Raw genomic sequence first — 26,519 nt, forward strand, 5'->3', positions numbered from 1 at the left:
CGAAATACCAGCGCAGAGCACAGAGACCATTTTGTTCATCTAAAGCTTATTTTTTCACTTATCCCCAATCCTTGAAGATACAGAGATATTATTCATACACAGTTGTATGGACAAAGTAAATTTGTAAAATTGTATCAGGCTAACCCTTAAGATTATCTGACCAAGACTGAACTTCTGTTTCTAGGTGATTAACTAGTCTTTATTACCTTATGTCTCTTCCTAATCTGTCCCCAAAGTCCAGGGACAGTAATAAAAAGGAAGGTTACCAAAGAAGTGCTTCAGAAGAGGGTATAAACCCAGAAGAACAAAAGTATCATGAGGTTTTTAAAGAGATAGTTGCTTCACTCTGGTTTAGACTAAAGGAAGAGTGATCACCCCTTAATAAAATGAAGAGAATATTATACCAGGGAAAAACTCTGTTCTATTTTACTTTTAATAAATCAGTATACATGTTTTACAATTGGGGTACTTAAAAATTTTGTATTGGCTTGGGTTTGAGCAAAAAAACCTGCTCATCTTTGACAAATATAAAATACTGTTATATTCTGGCATATAAAACATATGCCCAGAAGAGTTCAAACTGTCAAGGTTATCGAGTTTACTACCACTTGCTTAACTCTCTTTTGCTCTCTCTTTCATTCTGGGGCAAGACATCTTACCTCTTAGCCATTGCTTATGCAAAAGAATAAATTCTCAAAGAACAATAAAGTGGTTTTAAGAGCACAGGCTTCAGGGGTGCCTGGGTGACTTAGTTAAGCGTCTTGATTCTTGATTTCAGCTCAGGTCATGATATCAGGGTCATGAGATGGAGCCTGGAGCCCATGCTGAGTGTGGAACCTTCTTTAAGATGCTCTCTCTCCCTGTCCTCCCCGTCCCTCTAGCTCAAGCTATCTGGGGCGGGGGGGGGGCACAGGCTTCAGAATTAGATAAACTTGTTTTAAATCTCAACTTTACTACTTACTAGTGGGATGATCAAAACATACCAAAACCAGTCTCCTTGTCTGTAAAATGGGATCATAGTTACACCTACCCTAAAGGATTGCTGTGATGATTATGATTTTTTTTACATAGTAAACACCAAAGAAAGAAAAATAGTTCCTGGATCAATTTGGACTGACACTGTGTAAGTCTTGGTATCCTAGTGTATCTTAGATTGCAAATGAAGTAGTGAGGTACAAATAAAAATCAGTTATGATTAGTATTAAGAAACAGTCTTTGTATGTACACCTCACTCAAAGAATGAAATAATCCTAGTTATGCCTTACATTTACTTGATTCCTTTCTACTCAATTAGTCAAATGTTAAGGCAGTCACAACATATACGCTAATAAAAATTGTTTGACTTGAGATTTAAACTTACATCAGTATTTATTAAGCACAGCATTCCTGTGGATTGAACATTAATGACTGCTTAGAATAAAAAGCCTTAATTTACTGTGGGAAATTTTTCCAAAAGCCACTGACACATTATATTGAATTTATTTCAACTAAGAATTTCCAAAAAAGTATTTAACTAAACATCTCCCATGCCTTCCTTTAGTGTTATATGAAATTCCAACAATTAAATATTAAAAACAAATCAAAAGAGTGGGACAAGTACTGCTTTGCTTCTACACTATATATTATTCTAGTTGAGAATCACTGCCTTAGAATTACTTAATTCAAAAAGAGATTCTGGTATAGACAATGAAGAAAGTATAAAGTAGCACTACTATAAAATCTAAAGGGTTATAAATGGTTTTATCACTCAAGCAGAACTATACTCAATAGGTAGATTTTCAGTTGTTGCTTTTTCTCACTTCATTGTAGATCCAAGTTCTTGAATTCTTCTAGGTAATAACAATACTGTAAAATAAATATGTAAATGACAGAACTTTACAATCATTTGTAGACCTCAATTTGTATAAAATCACTTACGATGAATTCCAGACTTACAACATGACCTGAAATTTGTTAAATCATCTTAGATTCTGGAACTAAGACTGTCATCTGAAACGGAATGCTTCACCCACACTCTGCTCTCTTCCTTTCTTGATTCTTTCATATACAATTGGTTTTGTTGTCTCTATTTAATGTTCTTCACCCTTGAGTTAAACCGCAAAGGGAGGAACTATGTCCATCCAGAGGGTCTACTAATTATAACACTTTGCATAAAGTTGATAGCAAACATTTAATTAAAGAAAAAGACAGAATAAAATAGTATTTAATATGTTATCTAATTACATTTTTTAAGTCAGCGTAAGTTTATGCTATGTGAGGCTAACCATGCAAGGAGAAAGAACTAAGAAATCAACCAGCTATTTAGATATTAGAAACTAATGAAAAGAGTAGCCCTGGAACATAGTAAAAATGGGGAGACCTCCTAAAAATTATTCTCCTTGACAGAGACAGCTTAAATAAAAAGCCAATAAACCTTTTCTTGTGATATTCCTTGCATCTGGTTGTTACTCATTAAAGAGGAAGAAAGTATAGTAGTTTCTGAAGTAACTAAGTAGAAAAATGGTTTAAATTTGAGGAACAGCATAGCTAGAATTCCATGGACTTTCAGGTTACTTCTGACAAAATTATGCCAGTGAAACTTATCAGTTTCATATACAGATCACGGAAATGACAAAACTCATAGAAGACCTTGTGGAAAGTAAAGTAGACTTTAAAGACTCTTATCTTTGGATAAAAACCCTGACAAAGATCTTTTTACATTAGACTCATGGATTTAGGGAAAATAATTTTGTGAACCCAGTGAAAGGTTTAATTGTATAATCATACATCCTAACTATCTGTGGGTTCTCTCAATTGCTTGATCTCATTCTCTATGGACAATTAATTAGAACTGATCTAAAGAGAAGAAGTAAAAAAAAAAAAAAAAAAAAAAAGCTATCCTGAAGGTGGAAAGAGACCAAAGGTTTACTAGTTTAGTCAGGTAAGATAAAGAAGACAATTTATATCACCATGCCTTTAAGCATGTCTCATAGCAAGTGGAAGTTCTAAGTGAGTTAGATCTAGGAATGTGAGGAAATTCAGATGTATAGTACTTTACTCTTTTGACACATTGCTGGATCAGAACAGTATACAGGAGTCCTGTAAAATCCTTGCATCATCACTAGAATCAATGGTTACAAAGTGGAAAAACATCCTTATGATCTCTAAGATATTAAGCAATGTCTCCTTTGCCATTTTTGAAAAAGAACTTTAGAGCTGCATTTATATTAATACCAATAACTTTTGGCCACAAACTGGAACCCACATTCTTGATTATAGCAGCTATGAAAACAATGAACTACAGAATGTCCTCAGTTGAACGTTGACAGAATGTGCAGTGCAGCTTATATTTTTACATGAACCTAATTTCTTTACTTGAATGCTTTCAGTGATGGCAATCATCTGATTTTTCTGCTCTACATTTTAGATTCTCGTTGTACATCAAGAATTTCAAAAAGGTTTAAATATGAAATGTAAAAAGACCAGGCTGCCAAGATAAACATCACTGGAGGTGTTCAAAGGCTAGACAACAACTGAGAAGGTGTGTTATAAACATTAGACAAAATGAGACAAATGGCTGGAATAAATGACCACTAAATTCCCTTCCAACTCAGATTTATAATTCCCAACTCAGAAAGATAAAAAGCCTTGGTTCTGGATTCATACCCAGGTTTGAATCCCAACTCTATCCCTTTTATAATGTAATGTCACACAAGTTATTTATCCTCTCCAAAAAGAATAATAATAGGACCAGACAAGAGGATTCAGTGAGATAATGCATTATTGTCTGGCACATATTAAACATTTAATATATTAACTATACAGTCTGTACTAGTAAGGTGTAACAGTCAAAATCTAAGTATCATGAAATACACAGGGAACACTAACTTATGAGTGAGGTGATGAGGTTTCGACATTTGATTCTTGCCTCTAACTGTATATGATAATTTCTAACATTTTTTCTAGTTACTACATTTTATGATGCCACATTCTAGGGGGGATTTTAATGTATTTAAACATTTATCAGATGCTGGTTATGTGGACACATCATCAAATAAACCATACACTAGAATTTATGAGTATAGTAGGAGATAGATTAGAGGTGTGATAAATGCTAAGACAAAGTAAGATTTTAGAGGGTGTTTTGGGGAAATATAATCAAGATCAAGGGTCCGGAAAGAATATTTTTTAAAGGAAGTGCCACAATTGGGTGGAGAATCTAAAAGGACAGAAGTCTACACACAAATGTTCTAAGTAAAAGGAACAGCATGTACAGTTAGCCATGTTAGAAAACTCAAATAATGAAGATCAGTTAGAAGGTTTTTGCATTTCCACACAAGAAAGAACAGTGTCCTGAATGGGCATTAAAGAGATGGTAGGCTTAAGAAAAACTCACAGAAACAGACATGGCAGTATTTTGCAATTAACTGGCTATGGGAGATCACAGAAGTGTGAATGTTAAGGAGAGATGCCTAGGTAACAAGTTTGAGCACCTAGAGCATACAGATGACACTCAGAACCATCTGTCTACATATTCTTAACATGATGAATAATGTGAGAAGAGGGTCTCAACAGCATCCTAAGAACACCAGCAACATTTAAAAGAAAAAAACAGAAAGAAAAAACCTGCCAGGGGACTGAGAAGTAATGAGAGATAGAAAAAAAACTGGAAGGGATGGTATCCTAGATACCAAAATTATCAGCCCCAAATTTAAAACTTATGACATGTATCAGCTTTGTACAAATCAGAAAAATATTTGGAACACTAAAAACTATTTAAAAGCTGTTTAACTATGATTGCAATTGTTAATATCCATGCATATGTATGGAATATATGAACACTGAGATAGTCATTGTGTTAAAAACTTGAGTTAGGTGTAACTGTTTATTTTATTTCCCAAACATTACAAAGTTTTAATTTTGAAAAGGCAAACAGTTATTAATAAAGAAGCTGGGGTACAAATGTCTTATCTAAAAAAGACTTTAAATATAGTATTTTCATGGTTTTTTTTTTAAGATTTTATTTATTTATTTGTCAGAGAGAGTGAGCAGAGAGGGAGAAGCAGGCTCCCTGCTGAGCAAGGAGCCCAATGTCGGACTCGATCCCAGGATGCTGGGATCATGACCTGAGCCGAAGGCAGCCGCTTAACCAACTGAGCCACCCAGGCGTCCTGGTTTTTTTTTTTTTTTTTAAGATTTTACTTATTTATTTGACAAAGACAGACACAGCAAGAGAGGGAACAAAAGCAGGGGGAGTGGGAGAGGGAGAAGCAGGCTCCCTACTCAGGGAGGACCCTAATCATGGGATAGTGACCTGAGCTGAAGCAGATGCTTAATGATCGAGCCCCAGTATTTCCATGTTCTGATGACCTATCAAGTTATTGTACACTTTAAACCATGATCTTGAAGAAATTAAGTTAATGCCTGATAGGCAGACTATTTCTACTAAACTGAAGAATAAACAAATTCTTACAGTTTTACTTGTTTTTGCTTTAAGCAGTACTATTATTGTGGATTTAACTTTAAGTCCTATTTAGACATAGGAACTTTATTATAAACACTTAAAATAAGAGAGGTTCTACACAAAGTAGGTGCTCGATTAAAAAAATCCATGTATCTAAAATATAAATTTTGTTGCATATATGTTTTAAAAGTAAACATAGAAAAGGTATCTTTATAGAATTATTCACAATTAAGGGCAAATGGGAAACTGACACAGCACTTAGTAGGAGGTTTTACATGTGATTAATTCCCCTACTCCAAGAAACATCTGCAGCTCAAAGCAGATTTTTAAACTGCTTCCCCCGAATGTCTGCTATTAATAAATCCTAAATATTAAAGGGTGAGTTCCTTAATCATTACACTTGGCACAATACTATTCTAGTAAGTACTAAAACTTTTCTAACACATATATATTTGCTTACAATCACAAGCATTAAATCTGAATAGAAGGTATTTCTAATGTAATAAATAATTATAAGCAACTTATCAAATTTATTTTTTTGACAGGTGCTTTAAAAAATGGTTTTATAATAAAGGATGACCCACTGCTACTTAAGTTCAAAGGAAATCTAATTTATGTATTCACATCTTCACTCAATATAAAGTTCATCCTTATCCTTTAAGTTCCCCAGAGCTACTCTTGGCATACCAGCATACAACTGAGAGCCATGGTTCCAGTTAGAAAGCCAGATGTGAATCCTAGCTCCACCACTAAATGGCTATGTGACCTGAGCAAGTTATGTAATCTAAGCATTCAATTTCCTTCTCTGTAAACTGAGGGTACTAGTATCTATATAATACAGCTGTTGGGAAGTTAAACAACATGCCCCCAATACTCAGCATAGTGTATGACACAGAGTAACCACTAGGTAGCAAAAATAAAACTATTCTGTGGAGAAATCCAATGAACATTTGAGCAGAGATTGACAGTATGAAATTCCTAAGCTAAAAGTGGGTAAGCTCTGATTTGTTCCATCAGTCTCTCACTTACATTAAACTAGCCTTGGATAAGTCATTAAGAGTTACAGAATCAGTGTACTCATTATTAAAAATTTCTTTCCTATATCATGTAAGTTGCATATATAATAAGGCTTGTCTCTCTTAGATACGTTCATTAGCAATGTTATTCAAATGCTTTAAAAAATCTGACAAATGCTCTGAACCTTTCACCAAAAACTGAACATATATTAAATTCCACCCTGTATTTCACAGGGCTCATGATCTCCTGAGGCCCACCCATTCACTGACAATTAAAGATGAATATCCTAAAGAAACTAGAAATTATTTTCCTAATTACCACAGTTATGGAGTTATTGTAGTAAATGAAAAAATAAAGTTTATAGGATGCAAGACAACTGTTATTAGTTTGTTGCATTTCCTCCCAAGTTACTGACTGCAATTACTGTTTTACAAAACTTAAGTTTATAGAATATGATCAAAGTCATGGAATACCACATCAGAAACAATTTAGAATATCACTCAAAAGATAGGATGTATGTGTGTAAGGGAGAGACTGACTAAACCCAGAGGGTTAAGGATAAAGTTAGAAATAAATATGGTAGCCTAATTCGATAATTTCAAATAATTTGTGATACACTTACAGAATACGTACACCATACTTTATAAAAATATTAATTCTACAACTGTATGACTTTGGACATACAACTTAACCCAAGTTGTTCTTCATCTGCAAAATACAATGATTTCGGACTGAAGACTAGGACTTTATCTTAGTCTGAACTGTATTATTCCAAGAGTCCCCTACAAAATACAGCTGTGTAACAGAAAGCAAAATAAGAAGCTATATAAAACAAGTTTTAAAATTTTTGTTTTCCAAGCAGAATACAATGCTGAAAGGAAATCTTTCATTTTCAGGGCATACAAAAAGTATATTATTGACTTCTAGTATACTATTTTCATTTGATATTGGTTCTCAAGATAAGAACTGAGAAAGCTTTACTGGCTTTATTTTTGCAGACATTTAGAAGAAAAATAAAATCCCAAAAGCAAAGTAATTTAAACGATATTTTATGAAGAAAATGGATGTAAGGTCTTTCTTTTTAAAAACAAAAGATTAATATAAGTTCTCAAAAATCTCCTGTGATAATAACCAGGAAGTACTTGGGGCCCTTAACTACACTGTAAGCATCTAGAGCAGATGCCATAGCAGTATTTAAGTAATGTTTACATAATACAGGATGGCACTTTATTTTTTAAACTGATTATTAAACACCACTGCAAAGATATGGCCCTCAGCCTCATGAAATTTTGAAAGGATTACATACTCCCAAGTATTTAAAATTCCAAGTTTGAACTTATATTTAATACTATACTCTTAGTTATACAATGTGCTCATTTTGTTCATAAATATTCATCTCAATACAATAACATCAGGTATAATACATAAAATCTAATCCATTAAGTCTTACCAATTTATGACCTGATGAGACACTCTTGTGGACAACATTCAGTCCTTAGAAGCTAGAATAACCCTCCAACCATGTGAGGGCATCACAACTTTTAAACTTTCGGCTTTCGATCATTATTATGTCACATTCCTCCTCCGATGCTGAATTCTAAAAAAAATTCTAGCAAAGAGTTTAAGTAAATAAGTGTTTTAATCAAATAGCCTTTAAAAATCTTTTATAGCAAAGTTTTATTTTTTACCATGATTACACAACTGATATTTTGTACTTAAGTATTTTTTAAATGTAAAATAATTTTATATTTAATCTGGATACTTCAAACTATAAATTTCAACATGGACTTTCAGGCCATCAAGAATACTTGTTAGTAAAGAGTCAAGAAGAAATGGAACCAATTAAAGGTTTAAGATCATGATCCAGAAATTACGATTTAACACCATAACTTGCTACAGACAGTTTTGAGGTCCTACAGAATGGCACTTGAGTCTATTATCTGGTTCATATCCATATGAATTTCTAGACTTCTAACACAGGTGAATGGATCAGTAATAATCCATACCAATCATTTAAATGCTCAAGACAGCATTCAATTTTTATAACTATATCCTAGTCTGTCTCTATCACCCCCCAATTTTAAAATTAGTCAACATGGTGGAAAGAATAAATTTTATTATGCATTTTATGTAACAGACATAACAATGTATCCTTTTCAGAAGTGGTCCTATAGCTCATCTGTGTATGAGCAAAGAACAAATTAGGGGTAGGAATATTTAATAATGGTAAAAATTACTTAAGATTAATGTTACACTTATTAAATTTTTTACAAGAAGGCTTTCAATTAGGCATCTATTTTAATTGATGAAGGGTAATATTACCAACATTTTCTGTGCAGTATGAATACTCATTTCTATTTTTAGTTGTCAGTAATCCACAGAAAAGGCAACCCACAAATTTATGGGCATATTTTTGCCTAAATTAACTCCCTAAATAAAATGACATAATGGGGCAAGGGAGAGGGGGGAAAGGAAGCCATCACTGAGGAAGATCAAAATATGCAAAGCCATAGAAAACTCAAAGACAGCATTGTAAGGAAACTCTGCAGCAATCTCCAGAAATATGTAACCCAAATATAGGGGGTTGGAGTTGTGCTGTTACAGATTTTAACTTTTAATGGAATTTTTCTATTATACATGGTCTTTAAAAGTCTCCCACACAATCTGAAGATCAGGATTTTTTTCCAATTTACAAATATAATCTTTCCAAATGTAATCTCACAACACATTTGACTTCAATAAAATCATACTTTACTATCTTTTGTCAAAGCACAGCCTTATGATGTAATCACCTGGTGAAGGCAAAAACCCATACCATGAGGATAAGTAGTAGTTTAAAGTTGTGGTCATCTCATCAACGTATTACCAAAACATTTTTAGCAAGCTTTTATGCAACTCTTGTCTCCTATCAACCAAAATACTACCATAATTTTAAAAAAGTTCTTTGGATTATTTACTCTTTCATGGGACAAGTCCCATGAGAAGATACAATACCTGGCCATATGTAGCAAAGTATATCCTTCCTGAAATATATGTATTTGTAATGCTAGTATTTTGGCTTGTATGTGAAGGCTTTGATGGACTGGCCATTTGAGGGGCAGACTACCTGACCCTCTGTTAAAGGGCCTGTCAACAACAAGCACTGTTATGACAAATGCCTGGAAAGCCTCTGGAATATATAATTAAAACCAGTCATATAAAGCCAATTTAGTTATTTTCCTATGACATTTGTAGAGAAAAATTTTAAAGGGTGTGTGCATTATATAAATATAGGGCAAATTAAGGACTTAAGAGCTGTATTACATTTAAAAATACAAAAATACAAAACTTCCATTATCAGATTTTTCTCCATTATGCATTTTCAAAATTAGCGGCTACCAGTTACCTTTGAAGGGTTTCAATGACCAAATTCCAACATGTAGGAAATCCTTATTAAAAATTTGAAATAAAACTGGGTAACTGAAATGTTTGTAGATGAACACAGTTAGGATTAATTAGATATTCTTAAAAAGTCAATTTAAAATTAGAATCTGTCCCAAAATTAGTATTTAGAAACTTATTCCGATATATCAATCATAATCTCCAATCTCTGGCAAGACTGCTATCAAAAACAAATCCCAAACATTTCCCATATTTATCATTTCATTTTTTTTTTTTTAATTTGTGAGGAGGAAAAAGTCCCACTTAACTGAGAGTGAGCTACTAAGTCATATAGTATAGTCCAGCAAAAACTAGGTTTAAGTTTATTATTATTTAGCTAATATTATGACAAATTTATATTGATAGAACAAAGAGAGCACAGGGTAAGAAGGAGGATGACCTGCGATTTCCAAGTCACCTGAAAACTGATACGGGAAAGCAAACAAACATATAAGAGTTCCTAATGGAACTTGCTATTTGAATAAATGTCCTTAGCTTTGACACAAAATTTCACTTTCAAGTGTACACCACATTCTTCAAAAAGTTCACTATACTGTTTTGAGAAATCTTAGACACAATAAATAAATGCTTGCTTCCCTAAATGTCAGAAGTGCGTATTTTTTAAACGGAGACAAAGGGGAAATGGGACCACCCTGTATGCTCCCAATAAATTACATATAGTCCTTCCACAGATTTAAGTATTGGGGAAATGAGGCTAGGAATATCAAAGATAAGCTTATGAAAAAAAATTAGTCCAAAGATATCTAATAGAATTAGAACACTGCAAAGACAGTGTGTTCTAAGAAATTCACATATAAAAAGACATACACAATTAGAGAGAACCTCATGTATCTGTGGATCAGCCAAGATATAATTTAAGATGATTAGCTACGTTAAAAACTAAGTATGAGAAATTTAAGAAAATGTGTTTAGCAAGCTATGCATCATATTAAATGTACCTATTAGTGGAAGAAATGCAAAATACATGGCTTAAAAAAATTCATACAGCTTCGGAAAATACCCCTAACAAGATAGGTTATTGATATTTTGATATTTTAATAGAGCATGTTCATTCACAAATGTTTATACTCCTTATTCTTTCAAAAGGAGCAGAAATAGCCTAAAGAGGACTAAAAGAAACAGAAATTGGGGGTTGGGACAGAAGATAAAAATGGAAAAAACAGAGTAGATGGAAGCCAGTTATGTATTATTCAAATACATATGTGATAAGGAGTAACAGGCTTTGTTAATAGAAAGCGGGATATCTGACTGAGCTTTTACTACAATAGCTAACATTAGGAATTACAGCTACTCTTAAAATTTAAGATAGCATGACATATTATGCTTTTAAGAGTAATTATCGCCTTTCTTGAAACAAAGCATGTATGACTATTCCAAACATACGTTTAGCAATATTTTCTGAACTAAGTTAGCAATATCTAAAACAGAAGTAGATGCTGCAAATAAATTTTTTGAAGATGAATAGTTAACAGTCACTCTGAACAGAAGGAGTGGGGATTAGTCACACTAAACAACTCCTTTCCCTTCTTGTTACCCTTCAAATAGTGTGTAGATGTAGGAAAGAATACGTTCTTTATCTTGCTATACCACCAGGTAGATATGCAGTAAGATACATTTCTGGCTTCCAAGACACAAGTTACATATACCACTATTTCTGAGCCAAATACCACAATTAAAAACTGAAAAAAAAAAAAAAAATACCATGAGCAGTCCAAACCTTTTAGTATTTATAACCAAGATCTTTAAACTCTGAAACCAACCAGGAAACAAAATGGCATAAAAATGCTATTTCTTAAAGATATATATCACTGAATACATGTTCTAAATTACTACTACCTATTTAAATTTATTTCTGTCAAATATGAAAAATGTTTTAAAAGCAGTCAGCTGAAACCTAAACACAGAAGCTAATTTTGGGTAAACGAATGCATTTGAATACTTTATATGATCATCACAAAAATCTAATATATATCTTGATTTGGTGATTTAGAATGTTAGTACAAGTTCGCACATGCACACACAAAGAGAATGCCAAATAGAATACAGTCATTTCTCTCATTTAACTATGTATGAACCCAAATTAATGAAACAAAAATATAAAATAATTCCACTTAATATTTTTCTTCCCAAAAGGTTGCAAAACTATTTGTAGGTTTAAATACACTGAAAGAAGTATGAGTTTTAATTTTTTTCATTGTTGAAGACTGGAAGGAAAATAAAATAAAACAGATGTTAGATTTGTTCTGATTCAACAACTTCAGGCCACATATTTAAATGTCCGTCTCATCTGAACAAGTTCAGTAAGTTTTTTTTTTCTTAAAAAGCTTTTTTACAGAGTTCTAGATTCTGCAGAAAAAAATAAATCGGGTTTAGCAAATTCGTTTACACACTAATTCACACATACAAGTTTCTGTTCTAGTCAAAGCTTTTGGTTTACTTAAAATCATTCTGGTGAAAAGTAAAAATAAATTAACAACACCACCACAACCGTACCAACTATTTTCACCTATTTCAACTGTTTCTCAAATTTCACCCTGAAAATAATTACTGATTTTTCAGAGTAGGCTGTGATGACTTATGTTAAGAAAATTCACTAACTAAAGAAAGTGGTAAACACATGAGCAGAAGCACATAATAATGGATAAGCTGTCAATAATTTCCCATCACCAATTTTGACGTCTGGTTATATGATGAAAATAATGTCAGCATGGCAGGTATCCCATTTCAGCTAGTCATAGCAAAGCTAAAAGAAGAGAAGAAATGCTTAGGATCCACTGAAACACCGTATCAAGCAATGAGATGTAGATCTGTGGTTAAAAATCTGGCAGTAGACAATTAACCTTAGACAACTATCAGAATAAAACTAGGAAGACACAACAGAATATAAAGGATAGCAAATACATAATCTATAAACCAAAGAGGTGACTAAAATGTCTTCAAATTACACTATTTTTTCCAATATTTTCCAGATAATTAGAATCCCAACTTAATAGATGTGTGTGTGTGTGTGTATAAATCATGATATAGACAATAACTGGTACATGAATATACTTCAATTTGTTCTAAGACACACACCCACATTAATGTCTACATGGTCTCCTTCTCTTGCCATCACCCCCCAAACCCCCCCCCCCAAACTCTGAGAAACAAAAGACATCCTCTTATAACATTTTTTGAGTCCCAGTAGCTGTTTCAGCTGAATTTTAGGCATCGTACCTATCTCTCCTTCCCACTCCTTATAATATGGACTTCTTTTAGGCTACTCTAATTTAAACGGTCCTACAGAAGACTAATGTAAGAAAAGAATTTATTTATACAAGAGAGAAGGAAAAAAGACAGGTGTTTGATAATTAAATGTAATCTGTGATCTTGGACTGGCTCTTGGATCAGGTAAAAAATAGTCATGAAAGACCCTGGGACAACTGTAAAATCTGAATATAAACTCTATATTACATATTAGATAACAGTACATCAAACCTGAATTTGCTAATTAAACTGCTGTTACATAACAGAATCTTCTTAAGCAACATATGCTCAAAGTATTTTTAGGTCAAATGGACAGGATATCTGAATCTTATTCTTAAATGGTTCCTAGATAATATGTTAGGATAATAAAGCAAGTATGACAAAATGTTAATGTTTAATCTCGGTAAGATTGCTGGAGCTTTTTATTACTCTTATAATTTTTCTATAAAATTGAAATTTTTTCAAAATAGAGAATCAAATACTTTCCCTTCTTTTTGGTTAGTAAATAATAGTCTCAGAATCTTCCAGTCTCTTAAGATCACTTATCCTCTTCAGAGCTTCTCCTGTTCTCTAAAGTAGGCAGTGTTTCCCAATGACCTGGCTTGACCCTCTTACCCTACACTCTGCTTACTCCTGACAACCTCCACCTTTCCTAAAGCTCAAACTCTAAAATAATAATAATGAAACAAATAAATAAATGGTCTTCAATATCTTCTAGCCTTAGCTTCTCTAATAAGCTGTGTGTCTCACTCCAGTTGTTACTGAGTTTCCACCTTGACTTTCTACGAGCTCACTCAGCCAAAGCAGCTAAAACCAGAATCTCATTACTATTTTCACTTTTCCAAACCAATTCTTTTACTAATACTTTCTAATGGTACCACCATTCCCTCAATTAGATTTGAGACTTTGCAGTCAAATTTGTCTGCTTCCCTACCATGTCTCTTGAGTTGTAACATCGTCTAATTCCTACCTTCTGGTAACTATTCTTCCCTCATCTCCATAGCCTCATTCAGGCCTTCATTACCTTTCTATTACCTTTGGTTTCTGTCCAATCCAATATCTTTTCTCTATTGTCTTCAAATGATTTGTGCACCAAATTTAACTGTCCTTATCACATATGCTCTTTACTTTCATAGTAGTTCACTGTATTCCCCAAGCTGGAATTCTCCCTTTCCCTCAGGTCTTTCACTCTGTATGACCAAATTCTACCCACCTTTCAGATTCCAACTCAAAAGGTCACTTCCTAAAGAAGCTTTGACCAATACCTCCAGCTGTACTTGAGAGACAAAATGTTTGAATTTTAAATGACAGTTATCACTTTCAGTTATGTGATGATGTTCTTACCTATCTTTTCCCGTATCAAGACCCAGTTCATTGGTTTCTCTATTGTGATCACCACTTAACTGCCTCTGATATGGCATTCTTTCCTAAGGGTTTGCTAGTCTTCCATTCCTTAAGCAAATACACAGCTCTTGGAGGTTTTAAGTAGGCCAGTGTTAAGTCACAACCCTGAGATAAAGACCTGTGCCGAGACTTAGTCAGACACCCCTCTTTCATGTTTTCTGATAATCATGTCCAACAATGACAAAGCAGAAGTAACTCAATTCCAATGCTTTCCTTAACTCTTCTTTCCCATTTAGAACTAAGTGGGGGGAATAAAACTCTACAGAATAGGGATTTTTAAAAGTGGCTTTAAATCTCATTCAAGGTCAACACTGTTGACACAGCCAGGAAGAGAGTTATTAATTGTATTAATGTTATATATTTATAGTGATGGCAAGACTATTTTGCAGAGATGCATCTACTTGCAGAAAGTAAGCTCAAGCCTCTGTTGAAACACCCCCCTGTCTATCCAGGTAAAGTATAAAGAAAGTAGCTTCAAGTTTCCTTTGTATTTAGAATAACTATCCTATAGAAATGGAGTACAATAGGTCTGTAATCATCTCTTCCTGTTTTTTCTAGTTATAAAAAGATTACCTAAAATTACATTAGTTTTTGTGATGGATCTGTAACTTGCTAATCAATATTGTAAAACGCAGGCAACATCTAGGTATTTTTTACTCTACCTTCTAAACTGAGAAATCTCAACTTTCCTGAATTTACATAGAAGTTCTATCAATTTCTCAATTTCTTCACATGCTTCAGACTGTTTAATTTATAAATGCTATCATCCAATAATAGCTAAGACTTCCTGTTTTAATGTCTGAACATTTATCCTTAGGTTTTTATATAAATCTGAGATCAGTCCTAAAAGGTGTTAGGTCACTAAAACTTTGTCCTCTAATTTCATGTTTTTGATTATCCTCTATTGGTTATCCATAACTGAAATAGGTCGAAATGTAATCACATAATAAATCATGTAAGTACTAAGTACAAATTATTAGAGAATACATTTGGGGTGCTTACAAAATAGTTTAGGTTCATAGCCTCATCTAGTAAGTAGAGAATACCTCCTAATAAGGAGAGAATATTTGATTAGTAACAGTCTCCACAAGTAACTCACTATGGTGATTCTTCATAATTATGTACTGTTAACCCTTTAACAACATGGGTTTGAACTGCACAGGTACAGATAGATAAGGATCTTATTTATCTATGTTTATTGACACACAGTTGATATATTTAGTTTCATGCGTACAACATAGTCAATATAGTGATTAACATACATGATTTTTTACAGTACTTAAATGTATTTTTCTCTTATGATTTTAATAACATTTTTCTCTTAATTTGTAAGAAAACAATATATAATACATACAACATACAAAATATGTGTTAATTGATTGTTTATCAGTAAAACTTCCAGTCAACAGTAGGCTATAGGCAGTTAAGTGTTGGGGGAATCAAAAGTTGTACTTGGATTTTCAACTGCACAGGGGGAGGAGGGTGTTAGTGCCCTTAACCCCTGCATTGTTCAAGTCAACTTTAGTTCAGATCTACAACTGTGCAGAGCCATATAGATGTATATCAAGCATTAGGTGAAAGAAGAGAGACACAAAATAAGGAGCTTACAATATTTTGTGTCTTGATCTGGGTCCTGGTTACACAGGTTCGTTCAGTTTAAGCTGTACAAATTATGAATGGTGTACCTTTCTGATACAAATTATACTTCAATAAAAAGATTTTAAAAATGTCTTATTACTAAGCATTCAAAAACTAGATTAGCCAAGCTCTGAAACCTGAGTTTTACCATCTGGGTTAGCAAGTAGTGGTGGGTGTTAATCATGTACCCAAGCTTCTTGGAGAATAAAACAAAACAAATTATCTCATATAAGCAGCTTATTTCTGATCTACTCCTAACTTCAAAAATGAAATCTCATAGGGACAATGACAGGAAATACTGAATACCTGCTTTCTAACACAAAATATGTGATTTAAACAAGAACTTTTTAAATCGAGTAATTTTTAAACTAGATGCAAACAGATGTAAGTGAATAATCACTCTAAAAGACTAAACAAGACAATTTGACTGAAATCAGGTATCTAGTAAAAAGACCATAAACTTGGACATTCATTTTAAGTTAACATCCATGTGCACTACTGCTTTCCTTATTCATTTTTCTTTAAATATTGGTGCTATCATAAGAAAGGACAAGCCAGCTCATGGGGATAGTGCACCTAGCAACTGTTACTCTCATTTGTTAACTGCACTTGCGCATTTTCTTCATTAAAGCAGAAATACTGCATGTGTTTATCAATGAAGTTTAAATCCTGAAAAGTTACCCGATTTCTTCCTTTGGTCTACCTGGTAAAACTTTCTTCCTCCCTAGTGCTCCTTTACCTTACTGACCTGATATACACAAGAGGGTAAATGTGTTTGTTATAAATTCTTACCCTCAGCTTTTTTGCAGACAAAGGACTCCCAACAACAGCCTGTTCCCCAGAGATTAGAAAAATAAGTTTCTAAACTAGTTTTGTCAATGTAACAAAGCAATGCCAATAATTAAGTTCAGAACTGTTCTTTAAAGAAGAAAAGTATAAAGTCAAAATTTAAAGTTATTATTCTGAAATGCCAACAGGCTAGAGTACAACTAAGTATCACTATCACTCCAGTAAGATAATCTCCAGAAAGCTAATTACAGAAACTACGTTATTCATTTTAATAAAGTCAATGCAAACATTCTGCACTTCATAGGAAAGGTCTGTATTATTTTTGAGCTGTCAGTATCAATTGTCCTTATATTTGGTGATGGTTTTAGCTTGATTCCTTGAGTACTCTGCAAATGACAAAGTGGGGGAAGACAGAGAACAATGATAGCACCTACAGTAAAAAGGAAAGGAAGTCTTGGCAGTAGCTTAAACTTTAGTACAATAACTGAATAAGGCACGGGCTATCAGTGGCAAGAGAATTTATAAATACAGGCAGAGGCAAATGGGTGAAAAGCTTCTCAATTTGGTAATTCTAATTTAAATAGAGAAGGAAACAAAGGGGCCATTAGGGAACTCTGAGTCAATGTGAGGCAAGGTATATTAATTACTTGTATTTTGATTAAAAGATACTCTGCTAAAAAGAATCCTGGGGAGAAAAAAAAAAAAAAAGATTCCAGACTTTCAAGTAAGGCAAAACCAAGATCTTCAGCTACTTAGGGCAGGTTTAATGAAAACTGGCAAAGGGCTTAAATTTTAAAGCGGTCTCTAGTGAAAATGAGTTCCAAGATTTCATAAACAAGAACCTGAAATATGGTTATCTGTCAATACCAATAAGCAATTTTATACCTCAAACTAAGTAATGTAAGGGATTTACAGTCCCATTAAACTCCTGAATAGTTCTGTTTAACAGAATCATCCCTGCAAAATACTTATTTGCCAAATTAGTAAAATTGTTTTAAAAATCTGTAATTTGTAACAGTAAAAAAATGAACAAGGCAATTTGGTGAAATCTAAAACAAACATGGTCAGGAGAAGTTATATTTACTATTTTTTAAAGTTTAACACACATAAATCTTCAACTCCATCTGCAATGAAAAAGAATGTATATTCCCATAATACTTTATTTGCTAATATACCTATTAAAAAGTCTGTAGATATTTGCCAACGGAGGTCATATAGTTAGAACTAATAAAGCTAGGCTACTGCTCTTATCAACTGAAACAATTTTTTTCAGGTTTTATTTTATTTAAGTAATCACTACACCCAACACTGGGCTTAAACTCATGACCCCGAGATCAAGAGCCACATGCTCCAACTGAGCTAGCCAGGCCCCTCAATTAAAAATTTCATAAGCTAGTTGCAAAGTTAAAAGGAAGCCACTAGTATTGGGTTGGACCTGTCACTTTAGTACCAAAGGGCCAACTTACAGTGAAGACCAGCTGATCTAGAATATAAATTCTGATTATACTTTGGCATTAACATACTACTAACACACTATTAACTTCTTGGCTTTGGATGACAGGCTTCAAAGAGAAGAACAGAAAATACTTTCAACCCATGAGTAACTACAGATAAATCAACTTGCCTTATTTTGATACCTTAAATATTTCTGTATCTAAAAAAGAAAACAGGTAAGAAGTATTTAGCTGTAACAACAAATGATGAGTAGGCAACTTCCATGGTTGTTTTATAAGGAAACAAAAGAAAACTTTTAATATTAAGTCAAAATTATAAAAAAATAAAGTTCACACATTTCTACATTGTTCTGATGAAAATAACAGCTCTTATTCATATTGATATCACAGTAGCTTACAAAATTTAGCTATTTGAAATAAATTACCATATGACTATCTCTATTCTTATTACATCTCTAAACAGAATGCTATTTTTCCTTTTTCTAATGGAAAAGAATAAAGCACAACCCAAAGTACTCACCCTGGCTACATCAGATAAGCCGTTTGAATGAGCATTCATGTTTGCTTCATGCCACAATTTACATTTGTCTTAATTTACATTGATACAGCCGTACAATTTCAAAATTGAAATTATAAACACTGTACTATAAAATTTTAGAATTTCTTGCTCTACAAGTAACTATTTTAAAACATTTTCAGTTAAGGAACATATCACTGAAAAGATACTGTTAGAAAATCTCTTTAGAGTGACACACAAACAAATCAAGCCTAAGAATTAAAAGACTGTTACCACTTGTAGGCAGTGTAAATCATGTCTTAACATGACATGTACATGCACTTAGCAATACTCTTTTCTAATGAAAGAGATGGAGTTAAGTCCATGAGTAGTATCCAAACTATGCCAGAGGACACAAATGCGTTGCCAGGCAGAGTTAAAAGAATCTAACACAGCTTTGTGTGAATTTTTAAAACAGCATTTGTGCTTGTTCTAGTAATTAAACACAGAATGATGGAGCGCTAATATTCAGCAAAATAACTGAACACAGCATATACTACTTAAAATGTGTGTTAAGCAGAAAGATAAACCAAATTATCTTTTGCTATAAATGATTGCTTAAGACTTCATTCTATATTTTAGAAAATTAAAAACAAAGTTTATATAACATTTCTATGAGAAAAACTGTTTTAGGAGTTTACAAAACAGTAATGCAGGCAGGTCTAGGGACTCTAACAAACAAGCTTGATGTTAAGTTTCTCAACAGGATTCTTTGATACCTTGGTCTTATCCCTTTTCCAATTTCTTAATATGAAGTGACATTTCGCTTTAAGTTACTAAGGCATTCACAGAGAAATCATATAAAATAGGACAAAAGTAAACTAACTGTAGTTAATTTTATAGAATATATTTTTAAAATATACAAGGGTAAGTGGATATTCCATATAGTAAGATTTAATAGAATATGTAAGTCCTTCAAGAAAGTAAATAACTTAGAAGTGAAGTAAAAAATAAAGTATATTTATATTCTATTTAAAATATAGATTGCTCTTTTGGTTTATTTTGCTGCTTTGTCCCATGCTAGATACCATGTGATTCCCCCCCGCCCCTAAAATGACACATAAAGTTTAGGTTTAATGATGAGAAACCAGTACAGTGCAAAGCAATTCATGCATACACTTTTGCATGTATGCATTCCATATGTTAAGTATTCATACCTATCCCAGAGGTTCTTTGATTCCTGAAACGTGTTCAAATGGAACGCTTGGTAGAAAGCAGTTGAAGGATTCCTGTGAGATCCAAGAATCAAATGGAAATGAGGTTGAGAAAGTACAGTAAAATCACTACTTTTCAAAAAAAAAAAAATGGAAGATTTTAGATTTGTAATATAGTGTAACGGCTTTAATAAAAAGAAAAAAACACAACATAAGCTTACTTAAAAACATTTTGGAAGAAATTAAAAAACTGGATGACATCCAGCAGACCCTGACAACAATTCAGGATCACAGTTCTAAAAGAAAGGGGGTAATACGGATAAAAGAGCATCCAATGTGTGTGCGCATATGTTTAAACACATATGAATGTGACCAGTTCACAGCCTAATCAACACTACTCTATATGAGATGCCTTTATAAGTTTCTCAACATTTAGCAGTTTAGCAAAGCTGTTCCCAGGTACAGGATTCATGTAAAATAAATTAAGCTACACCTTCATAATACAAAAAAATTTTTTTAAGATTTTATTTATTTAGTTGACAGAGAGAGACACAGCAAGAGAGGGAACACAAGCAGGGGGAGTGGGAGAGGGAGAAGCAGGGAGCCCGCCCAAGGCGCAGGGCTCAATCCCAGGACCTTGGGACCATGACCTGAGACAAAGGCAGATGCCTAACGACTGAACTACCCAAGTACTCCCATAATATAAAAATTCTTAACAGGATCTATTTGGATAGAGTTTGATGATGAACAACTGAGTCCTTTTCGGGGTTGGACTGGACATGATTTCTACCTTCATAATCCATTTATTTATGTGTGGTTTCTCTGGATTAGGGTAAAACATGGTGCAGCAATTACATGGCAGCTTTCAAATTTCTTATATTAGTATAGTGGGCCTTTAAGAGTTAAGAGCTCCCACACCTTAATCACCATCCATTTCTACCATTCCCTGGAGCTATGTTCCCTAGGGCTATCTATAACCATAGAATCTTAACTGATGGGCTCATCCTGGCGAGCTCCCAGCCTACCTGATTCACCTCACATCTCTGGAGTGGTTTCTTAGGGGACTATTTAAACTTTTGACAAATCTGCTAATAGCTCCCTCTCTACCTCTCAGCATTTTCCCATAGTTTCCCCAACCCCAACCTGTATATTAGGGAGCTAGCAAAAACTTGTCACATTACCTCTAAAATCCTTGACCCATGCTGCAGCAGAATAACAGCAAGCTAAGAACATTAAGTACTTATTACACACCAGACACAATTCTGAATGTTTTACATTTATTAACACAATTCTACAACAACCCTAAGAGGTAGGTGTTATTATTATTCCTATCCCACCAATAAGGAAATGGGTCAGAGAGAAGTAACTTGCTTGATGTCACAGAGCTAGTAGGTAACAATCTGGTCCTAGAGTTTATGCTCTTAAATCACTATGCTAAACATATAGTGAAGTTCAATTTTAACCTCTCTAGGTCTGTCTCTTTATCAGTTAAATGGTGATAGACTTGCAAAAAATAAATAAATAATAAATAAATAAATAAATAAATGGCAATATGACTTAGCCTTGCAGGGTGGTTAAGGAACTTAGACTATATATAAAGCTCTTTGTATATACAGTCAATGGTCAATAAATAATAGCTATTATTTTATCATCAAAATGAAGTTCAAATACAACATGGCAATTCTGAGACCCTCATAAGCACCTTAAGAGAGTCTCTACAGTATTACTAGTACCATAAAAAAATTATTTCCAAATTCTACTGGAATAGCAATCAAATATCAATGATCAATAAGCAAAACAAATACTCAACAGAATTCCATGATTTCAAAATTCAGATTAAGACTCAGTCTTAATACCTACTGAATTTACTTTAACCACTAGGGTACCTCTTAGATGATCCAAAATTAGGAAAGGCAGACAGACACTAGATGCCAGACTATTTGATTAATTGGCAACTTCAGTATATGTACTTCTCTTTGTCTGCTCTACCTACTTTAACTCTTTTCTATGCTTTTAACCCTTTCTCTATTTTTCTCTAGAGGCTGGGTCCAAGGTAATCAAGCATATTGATTAGATCTGCTAATATCAAGGATTAAGAGGCTGCTAACCACTATTTATTTAACAGCTTATATCCTCTCAAGATACATTTGGCAGGGGCTTTTTTCACTGTACTTGGAATCAGTCTACCAATTTAAATGAAAGTCAACTGAACCAACTGAAGACTTGATTGGCTTTTTTTTTTTTAAACCAGGCTTACCCAGGATCATATGGGGACAGGTTTGCTATTCACACACAGGTCTGTCTGGATTTAAAAGAGAATGACTCAAAGAGGAAAGGAATAAATATGAGACAACAACAAAAGGTAAACCTGGAGGTTATTCTGCAAGTCTGGAATTTAAAATTCATTAAAAAGTATTTACAATATATTTATAAGGATGACATTCTTTAAAAAAAAACTTCAAATCCCCTGACTTTGGAAAAATACACACGTATATATTTAATTTGAATCGAATTCATATGCCAAATAAATTGGTTTTAAATGAAATCATATGACTTAAGATATGAGATTCCAGCATTTTTACAGCACAGACTCTAAAAATGAAATGATTCTCATAAGTCAAATGTAGAAGTGAAAAAAGAATGTATCTACAGTTAGTTGTGTATCTTGGGGCAAAAAAGGAACCTATGAAATAAAATACCATAAATGTACCTAAAGTCTTCAACATGTCAGAACAAATACACTTAGGTTGCAAAAGCTGGCACTGAATCACTTTGTACATACATTTAAAATGAAGAAACCATATGGAGTAATACAATCTATGTACTCTAGAAAAATTTAAAAGAGTCTAGATTCCAAGGATAAACATTTAGACAGGCTTATAAAATATGACACTTTTCATTTCTCTAATACTTCAGCAGGGATGTGTCTTCCATAAACTTGAGGGATTTTTAGTAAATAGCAACAATTAGTCTCAAAATATTGCTTAACAGGCATATATTTAAAAAGTCTGTGAAAACTAGCTGATCAAGAACTTCAAAAGAGCCATTTGCAAATACTGAGGGGCTTGATCATCTGTTTTGGGATGACGTAAAATTGAGGAAATTGATAGCCCAAGGAAAACACTGTTAATAGAGATCATTTCAAGGCTATATAGTCTATGTAATCTGAAGGCACCAAGTTGCAACCGAGGACATTAAAATTATTAGAAAGAAATACTGAATTTTATGCAACTTTGGTCTCAAATTCTCTTCTGCCCAAGAAATAAAATTTGAAACCAGTTTTCTAATATTTGATGCCAATGTTAACTATTAATCTAAATATAAAGCCAACAAAGCGCTTCTTAGGGAGACTGAGGCGTGGTTTATTCTGAATTTCAGCCACCGAAATGAAAATGCTGTTTTCCCATTTGTGGACATTTTTCAAAACCAATGAACAAAAATATCCTTTTCCTCCTGACTTTATATACTAAATAACCTATCCTATTAATTTCTAAGTACATGAAAGTAGTACATCACAGAGTGACTCAAATATGACATACATCGACCTGCTTTGCTAAGATACTATCTTTGTAGGGTAACTGTAACAGAGAGGAAAAACATTCCACACCTCAAAACTAAGCTAAGAAAATTGCTGAATGTTGAAGGACGAGGTACATGAGCCCTGAACTCAGCAAATACTTTCTTCCCTTATGTCAAAACTCAACTTTAGCGATCTCTAAATAGAAACCAGGGAAGCACAACAGGCCATCTCCAATATTATTATCTAAGGATTTAAAATGATTAAAAATATCCTTTAGGTAAGGGGTTACAACACAACAGATCAGTAGCCACAGTAGCTTTCCTTCCTCCTATCTTATATAGTAAGCAAATTAATAAAATAAAACTAACTCTGGAAATATCCAAGAGCACTGGGTTTGGTGTCAGAAGGCCTAAGTCTAAATATATGCTGTTACTTAATAACTATGTGATTCAAACCCTCAAGGCCTCAGTTTCCTTAATCCATAAAAAAGGGAGAAACACTTCCTTACAGTTGCTGAAAAACTCAATGAGATTATGCATATATAAGGCCTTACAAAATTAAGCTTGGTTTGTCTTTAATATAGGATTACACTTTCCAAATCATGCTATATAAAAACCAACTTTTAGTAGAGTACCTCAACATATACTCAATATTTCATCATTATTAAGGTAATATTCGGGCAAACAGAACTTAAACTTAGAGCTGGGTATACCAAACTATTTAGTATATTTCATTGGATAAGAATCCTGACTTCTGGGACTCAGAGCTCCCACAGGATCTCCTTATTATGCAACTTTTTCGGAAAATTTTAATTAAAAATACAATAATCACTGAAAAGCGTACTGAAATGGTTCTAAGGTACATACTACTTTAACAATAAAAGCCTCAAGAAACACCTTTAACAGCAACCCAAATCTTCTGATTAAAAAAATCACAATTTCTCACCATGACATTTAAGCCCTTCACTCTGGTTGCTTTCAAAATTAATCACATCATTTCCTAAAACTGACATCTCTTTCTTCCACACTGTTACACAAACTGCCATCCTCTTCTATTCAGAAATTCATCCCTTTCTCTTAACAGTGACCTAGCCTAAGTCACCCTTTTAAGATTCAGTCCAACAGTTAGCCTCAGAAGAATGCACAAGTAATAATAGGTTGATGCTGAGGACAGAAACTGGGTGGCTGATAGAAGTGCAGAGAGACTTTCAGTTTATATTCCTGTATATTTAGAACCATATAAACATATTACCTATGCAGATAATAAATTAATTTTAAGCAGAAACCAGTCTATCTCCTCCCCATACCACGTCTAACTATGTCCTAAATTGTTCCAATAATACCTTATATTTTACTCCATCACAACCTATGATATATATGAAAGCATATAGTTGATAATTATCTTCATATAATCTGAGTTCTTGGGAGGGCAGGATAGTCTTTTTTTCTGTATCCCAGTACTTACTATTCAGAGAACATAAAAAAAAGTTGAATGACTGACATACTGTCACTTTAAATGTTTTCTTGGGTATTCAAACTACTTGATGAGTATCTGCAAGCTTTGTTTTTGTTTTGTTTTGTTTTTTTGTCACATGATAGTCTGGTGGCAGGAAGGTTTAAGTTGGCAGCTATCTTATGAAACATGTTTAAATGTATCAAGTAATACACAGGGAATCTTAAAGTCTGACCAAGTCTCAAATTCTAGCTTTACCAATGAGGAATACTGAGATAAGTTAAAAGACTTAACTAAAGAAATTAAGTGGTAAAAAAGCCAGGATTAGAACCCAACTGCTATATGTTTTACAACGTCATGACTTTTCTGGCCTAAAACACTGTTTCCCTTTCTGTTATTACATCCATACACCATGTAATTACACTTTCAGATCAAAACTGAAAACTCTTGGTATGATTTATAGCACATTAAGGTGTGATCTGGGAAAAGTTTGTGGACAATGAAATACTAACATTTCTGTAATGTATGCTTGCCATACATATTATATATGGACTGTTTATAAACTACCTGCATACCTCATTTAATACTCTCAAAACTGTGCAATACAGGTATTATCCCCATTTTTCATATGGGGAAACAAGAGGCCTATTAGAACTAAGTAACTGCCTGAAGGTCAAATGCCTCAGGTATGCAGCACAGTTGGGATTTCAGCCCAGGCATGTCTAACTCCACTGTCTGTAATGGTCATTCACACCATATGCTAATACATAATTAAGCACACTACTGATTTTATTTGACTAAGAGCCTCTATCTCCTTTTTTGTTTTTGTTTTGTTTTCAAAGGTTAGGTAGACCAAATACATAGCAAGGATGGGTTTCGGATTAACTTACATAACTATTTAGTAAAACTTAATTCTAACTCTCCCTTAGAAACTAGTTGGGTTTTTTTTTTTTTTTTAAGATTTTATTTATTTGACAGACAGAGATCACAAGTAGGCAGAGAGACAGGCAGAGAGAGAGGGAAGCAGGCTCCCCACTGAGCAGAGAGCCCGGTGCCCCAAAACTAGTTGGTTTTAAACTTCGCTTTAGGTATCTTTCATTCAAAGTTTAAACAATTTTCTTGTTTAATAATGAAGAGGAACTGCCCACGTTTAACACACACCAGCATTATTTATAATAAATGGCCCATTAATTACAGTTTCTCTTCCATATTTAGTATTCTTTCATCAAATTTTAGTGAAAGCTTATGGGGAAAGGAAGCTCTAAGTAATTTAACATTCAGATGTCACTTATTTGTCTTGCTTACTCCAATTAGCAAGGCATATACTAACAGTCCACATCCTAAGTGAACACTATTAAAATTATTACTCAATGATCTTCAGAATTTTCACATAACCATCACTTAT

The 26,519-nt window shown here is 33.4% G+C and overlaps 1 protein-coding gene across 4 annotated transcripts in view; it reads right to left on the reverse strand.

The window, feature by feature from the left end:
* TSC22D2 (TSC22 domain family member 2) overlaps positions 1–26,519 on the reverse strand; it is a 48,455-nt gene that overhangs the window by 14,426 nt on the left and 7,510 nt on the right. The window contains exon 2 of one of the 4 annotated variants that reach the window (XR_006818018.1): positions 7,911–8,069. The exons of 2 other annotated variants lie outside the window; for them this stretch is intronic. Coding sequence is in view for 1 of the 2 variants with exons in the window: in XM_046002163.1 (XP_045858119.1) it covers positions 20,146–20,217 (72 nt within the window). In the remaining variant the exon portion in view is untranslated. Of the gene's footprint in view, positions 1–7,910; positions 8,070–20,145; positions 20,218–26,519 lie in introns of all 4 variants that reach the window. One more of the 4 variants, XM_046002163.1, reaches the window with a different exon arrangement.

The sequence above is a fragment of the Meles meles genome, chromosome 4, assembly GCF_922984935.1.
Source record: "Meles meles chromosome 4, mMelMel3.1 paternal haplotype, whole genome shotgun sequence".
In the NCBI taxonomy this organism is placed as follows: Eukaryota; Metazoa; Chordata; class Mammalia; order Carnivora; family Mustelidae; genus Meles; species Meles meles.